General features: G+C 40.1%; 1 protein-coding gene across 1 annotated transcript in view; it reads left to right on the forward strand.

The window, feature by feature from the left end:
- hsd11b2 (hydroxysteroid (11-beta) dehydrogenase 2) overlaps nt 1–5,780 on the forward strand; it is a 43,127-nt gene extending 37,347 nt beyond the window's left edge. The window contains exons 3-5 of the mRNA XM_079594055.1: nt 2,189–2,374; nt 3,420–3,557; nt 4,290–5,780. Coding sequence (XP_079450181.1) covers nt 2,189–2,374; nt 3,420–3,557; nt 4,290–4,720 — 755 coding nt within the window. The 3' untranslated portion in view covers nt 4,721–5,780. The remainder of the gene's footprint in view (nt 1–2,188; nt 2,375–3,419; nt 3,558–4,289) is intronic.
- Nucleotides 5,781–6,000: the final 220 nt, after the last annotated feature.

Genomic DNA, 6,000 nt, shown 5'->3' on the forward strand with positions numbered 1-6,000 from the left:
TTTGTCCGCCTTGAGCCAAGGATTCCAACGATTTGGGGCACTTGATCCTGGGACAAACGGTCTAAGAGCTATGATCAATTTTTAACTTTTGGTTGCTGTAGCGCCACCTATGGGCCATTCGGGGTCATACTCTGATAGGTTGTCCCCAAATTGAGGCCTACCATCTGGCCAGGTTTCACGTCTCTAGGCCTTACGGTTTGGCCTGCACGATGCGTTTTACGAATCCTTAATTACAATAGGGTTTCAGCATTTCATGCTTGAACCCCTAATAAGATTGAAGGCTTTTTGCCAGTTACAGCGCCACCTATGGTCCGATCTCCATGAAACTCTGCATGCTTCCTCACCATGTTCTGACACATATGCTCATCAATTTTGGTGAAGTTCTGAATTTTCATATGGGATTTATAGGCTTTTTAGTGTATTTTGCCACGCCCCTTTTCTAAATGACCCTGTTACAGCCACCCAAATGCAAAAGTTCAACTTTTTTTTCGATATTTATTGATCTAGAGAGTCCAGAGAAATGTCCTAGACTGGTTTGGTTCCGATCTGGTGAAAAACCTAGGACTAGTTTGCAAAAGTAGGTTTCGGACAAAATTCGACATAGCAGAAAATTTTTCTGGCCTAAATCGAAATTGGAGATAGCCATTTTGTCCGCCTTGAGCCAGGGATCACAGTGGTGTGAGACACTTGAGTCTAGGACAAACGGACTCTAGGAGTTATGGGCGATGTAGTACTTTTGCACTAAATCTGTAGCTGTAGCACAACGTAAAATTTGTTTGCGCGGTATTTGAGAACGGTTTGACGAATCAACACGAATTCCATAACTTTTTGTCGGTACAGTGTGGAGATGATACGATTCGATTTTGGTGAAAATCGGACAAACGGTCTAGGAGGAGTTCGACAAAGTAGGTTTTGACTGAAAATCAAGATGGCGGACAGGAAGTTCGGCCAAATATGGCAAACTTGGTATCTATGTTCTCAGCGTGACCCAGCGAATCTATTGAGACCAGTGGCATTTCAATAGGCAGATGTCTTCAAAGGTTATTAGCCTTTTTGGAAATGTTGTTATAACTTTTGACCACAAGGTGGCGCTGTTTCGAAACTTCTCACGCTCCTTCAGGGCATCGTGCTGATGACCCATACCATGTTTCGTAACAATCCATTCATGCGTTCTTAAAATACAGCATTTTAGCACAAAATTCAAAATGGCCGACAGCCAAAATGGCCGACATGGTAAAATTGGATATCAGTCGACTCAGCATGTTGGCCTGAATCTAACGAGACCAATTTGATGATTTTTGGGCAAACTGTTCAGAAGTTATAAGCAAAAATAGCCATTTTTCATATCTCCGGACCAGTAGGTGGCGCTGCGCCGAAACGCAGCATGTAGCCTCAAGTCATGCTTGTGATGACATGTGGCAAATTTGGTCTGAATCCAACAAAGCATTGCGGAGATACAGCCTTACGTCTGTTTTCGCAAGCGCTACGTAAAATTTGTTTGTGGGTTTTTTCGAAAATTGCTAAGCGAATCAACTTGAATTCCATAACTTTTTGTCGGCATGGTCTGTAGATGATCTGATTAAATTTTCATGGAAATTGGAGCAACGGCCTAGGAGGAGTTCGAAAAAGTAGCTTTTTCGGAAAATTCTAAATGGCGGAAAACTTTTCATGGCGCAAAATGACGTCATTGGGTGCAATCGAATCGTCACGAGGTCAGGAATCAGAGGAAAAAATAATTTTGTTTCTAGCCCTTGTGGTTCAAAAGTTATTAGAATAAACATGAGTGAAACTTTGGACAGTTGGTGGCGCTAGAGGGAATGACTTAGACACACCAAAATTGGTGTATTTAATGTTGGGACTGTCCTCTATCCGAATGTCAAACCATTACAACTTTCCCGCGATCGGTTCTATGGGCTGCCATAGACTCCCAGAGCGGAAGAAGAAGAAGAATTATTTTTGGTACGGGAACAGATACAATAGGTGCCCGCACCTTCAGTGCTTGGCCCCTAACAAGCTTTTTTGTCATAATTGCAGCAGAATATATTTTAGTCTATATTGGGGAGCCTTCGAATATTGTGTTAAAAAACAAGGGGGCCTTCGACCTTTGCTTTAAAGCTTATATTTTCATAATTTCATGAATAAAGGAGAAGAAATCAAAATAATACTCTGGCATGATTTTTTCCTCTAGATTTGTGGGGGCTTGTAAATAACGCTGGATTGTGTGTGAATATTGGGGATGCTGAGCTCTCCCTCGTGTCCAACTTCAGAGGATGCATGGAGGTCAACTTCTTTGGAACACTCCATGTCACCAGAACCTTCCTGCCCCTTCTCAGACAGGCTAAAGGCCGGATTGTGACAATCTCCAGCCCTTCAGGTACACATAGCTACACATACATGTGAGAACCAGTATAGCTAATGCACTTATGCACATATTAAGTTACTCTACTCCGACTTCACCGCTAATAAAGGGGAAATAGTAAATTCAATTATACACATGATGACATGTTTATGAGTTTTTTTAGGTACTTGTTTCAGTGCTAAATCGAATTAGGAGTCTCTCTCGCTCTCTCTCTTCCATGCACATAAAGCTGCCAGCGCTTATAAATGTATCTCTGTCCATCAGATGTTTATTTTATGCCTTCCATCTGGCTTCATCACACCTAACCAAACACTATCCCGAGCCCAAACTATAATCCACCTGTTTTCTTTTCTTCTCAAGTGTCCACTAACAATCTCAACAGAGAGCAACTCTCTGCTTAAGCTCATGCTGGAATTCAGTCAGCAGGAGAAATCAGCATATTTTTTAGCTTTTCCTGACTCCCAATATTTTGTTTACCTCCATTGTGCCAAAACAGTGTGATACTATGAGTAACGGCCTGGCGCAGGACACCGTTGAGTTCTCCGTAAACACTGGCGCACAGCCCTTTTAAATAAAGATGTCTCCATCAGTGCAGTCTCACTTCTGAAGGAAACAAAATGGTTTAACTTTCATGGGCAGCAGATGCTACTGTCTCAATATAGATGAACAGTCATTCCCTCTGAGGACTTACAGGAGGCCTGTTGTCTTCCCGTTCATTCTCCCGATGATTTGAACAGAAGCTCTTTTATACCTCAAAGGCTTGAGGCACAACCACATGTTTTATAAACAGTCACAATCTACAATTAACCTCCACATGCTTCCTGGGTTCAATGCAGTTCTTTATTACACCAACAATGAATGACAAAAAAACTACAATTATACCTTTGAAGTATGTCCCATAAATTTGACATTTTACCGGTTGTCTGCCAATGTGGCAGGTTTAAACAGTAATGCGCTAACTAAAGCATGCTTATCAAAATGTTCAAGGATGTGCAGTGCTGTAAATTGTAATTACGATATCTGTGTCATTTAATCATTCTTTCTCTTTGCAATTCTACAGGTGAGCATCCCTTCCCTTGTTTGGCGTCATACGGGGCTTCAAAAGCTGCGCTGAATCTTTTTATCAATACGCTTCGTCATGAGCTGGAGCCATGGGGTGTCAAAGTCTCCACTATCTTACCCTCTGCCTTTAAGACAGGTGATTAACATTTTTACAATGTGAAATCAAGTTACAAACACTGTATGCCTCCAGTGATGATTCACTTGTCTGTATATTGCCATTATTTGTAGTCTCATCACATTGGTTGTACTTTGATGAAATTAGGCTTTCCTTTATTATAAAACACACACTGCTCAGGCAAATTGTGTAACATGGCCCAAGGCCACACATATGGACAATTTGGTATATAAACCACCAACCACCTTTTTAACATCTACAGTAGTTCTACTGTAGATATTAGCTTGTTTGTAACATACTGTAAATTAATTAAAAGATTGGCAAGATGTGAAATTACCATTTATTTCTTCCATTTCTAAACGTATACCTTTTTGTGTTGTTATCGGACACATAACAAAACAAGCTAATTAAATTAAGACAACACTGCTTTTTTTCCTAGTGAATGGCCCCGTCAGATATTTCTTACATCTTGAGAGAAAAAGTTATAATTTTAGCTTTTTATTTACATCTGAACCTCAGGGATCCATAAGGTTTTGAGTTGACATTTGAGTCCTCCTTTACACGCCGACTGAACAGATAGTCCAGCCAAATGCAGGTCTGGAAATGCAATATAAAATAACTTAATAAAGTCTCCCCAGGCCTCTGTTTACGTTCCCTTCTATGTCTCCTATCTGTTCTGGGTGGATTTTTCCATGTCCCCCACCTTTGTTAGCCCTTTGCATCATGCTTTCTGCTCTTTTTCTTACCTTGCAGGGCAGAGCAGTAACACAGAGTACTGGGAGAAAGAGTACAAGAACCTGATCCAGAACTTGCCACCAAGCCTTCTTGAAGAATATGGGGAGGAATATATGCTGGAGACCAAGGATCTCTTCCAGAGTTACGCAAAAACAGCTAATGAGGATCTGAGTCCTGTCATCAACACCATTGTGGACGCACTCCTCTCTCCTCAACCTCGGGTGCGATACTACGCCGGGCCGGGTTTAACGCTCATGTACTTCATCTGCAGCTACTTCCCTTTGAGCATCAGCGACTGGTTCCTCCAGAAACTGTTTGTACAGAAGAAGGTAATGCCTCGCGGCCTTATGAAACAGCAAGGCCTGAGCCTCAACGACAATAACAACAGCATAAAGGAGAACATGAATAACAGTAACAACAATAACAGCTTCACAAAGATTATTGATTAGTTCTGGTAAAGAGTGTAAAAACATCCTTTAGCACCACTATTGTGATCTACTTACAGAAATTTGTTTCCATTTTGTATACATTACCTTTCTTTTCTCTTGTCTTGTCTTATTGTATATTGTGTAATATTTTGAGGGGATCACTGAATTGCACCAAATCATCTAAGGTAAACCCAGTGCTTAGAAGGCAGTTGACACTCTTAAGCATCAGTAACATAATAATAAAGAAGAGGTCATGCCCACAGGCCATATTTATAGTCAATACAAGTTCTCAGGTGAGGCAAAATCCAAACAGATACAAAACATGGTTTATTTATTTTGCAGAATGCATGAACTCTGGGTATTCGCCATGGACACACGTTAAAGGGCCGTTCGCACCAAGGACAACAACTATAACGATAATGATGAATGTATTTCTAAAGGTCGAGAGTCCACATCACAGCTCTAACGGGCACAGATAAATGATATTGCTGGACTCACTTTTAGAAAAAAAAATCCAGCTGATGAACGATTAAAAAAATTACAGCCAATCAGACTTCACCAAACTTTAAAGAGCTGGAGCATTTAAAGTGACAGATGACATAACTGCAGTGTGCGCTTAGAATAAACAGGACTAAATCATCCAATGGTGTGGAGTGGACGATAATATAGTTATCGTTATAGTATCATTCTTCGTGTGAACGGGCCTCAAATTATGCTCAATAGGTTTGATTTCACTAAGGCATGTATGATCATTAAACTGACACGGCTGTCTTTTTCTGTACTGCACTGAGAGGCTGATGATAATGTTACTATTTTCAGTCAAATATAGTCAGCATTAAGTGCAACATTAAGTGAATATTGTGGGTTTGTTTTTGTTTGGTTGTTTTTTGTAAAGTGACCAATGGGCTGAAGCGGTTCATAAGTCCTTTTTTAAATGTATTTTACTCCATAGTTTTGCATTTGTTATATTTGTTAATTTTTTTTTCAATGTCATTTTGGCATATTTATGCCATTTTGTTCTTAATAAATCACTTAAACTGTGAATTTTATACAAATATGAAAAATAAAAACAGAAAAACTATCAATTGTTCACCTGATCATTGTTAGAGTATAAAGTTGACTTTTTTTTTTTTACATAATTGACCTCTGCGTTTTTGCATTTCCTGTCAGAGAACATGAACAATGGCTCCCTTTAGCTGGTCAACGATCTTTGTGTATGCTAAATGACCTCTCTGAGACCCAGCCACCCTCCTCGGCTGTGTTAATTAGCTGTGTTAATTAGCAATCGGCTGTAGCTATAC

The sequence above is a fragment of the Phoxinus phoxinus genome, assembly GCF_949152265.1.
Source record: "Phoxinus phoxinus genome assembly, chromosome: 2".
NCBI classification, from domain to species: Eukaryota; Metazoa; Chordata; class Actinopteri; order Cypriniformes; family Leuciscidae; genus Phoxinus; species Phoxinus phoxinus.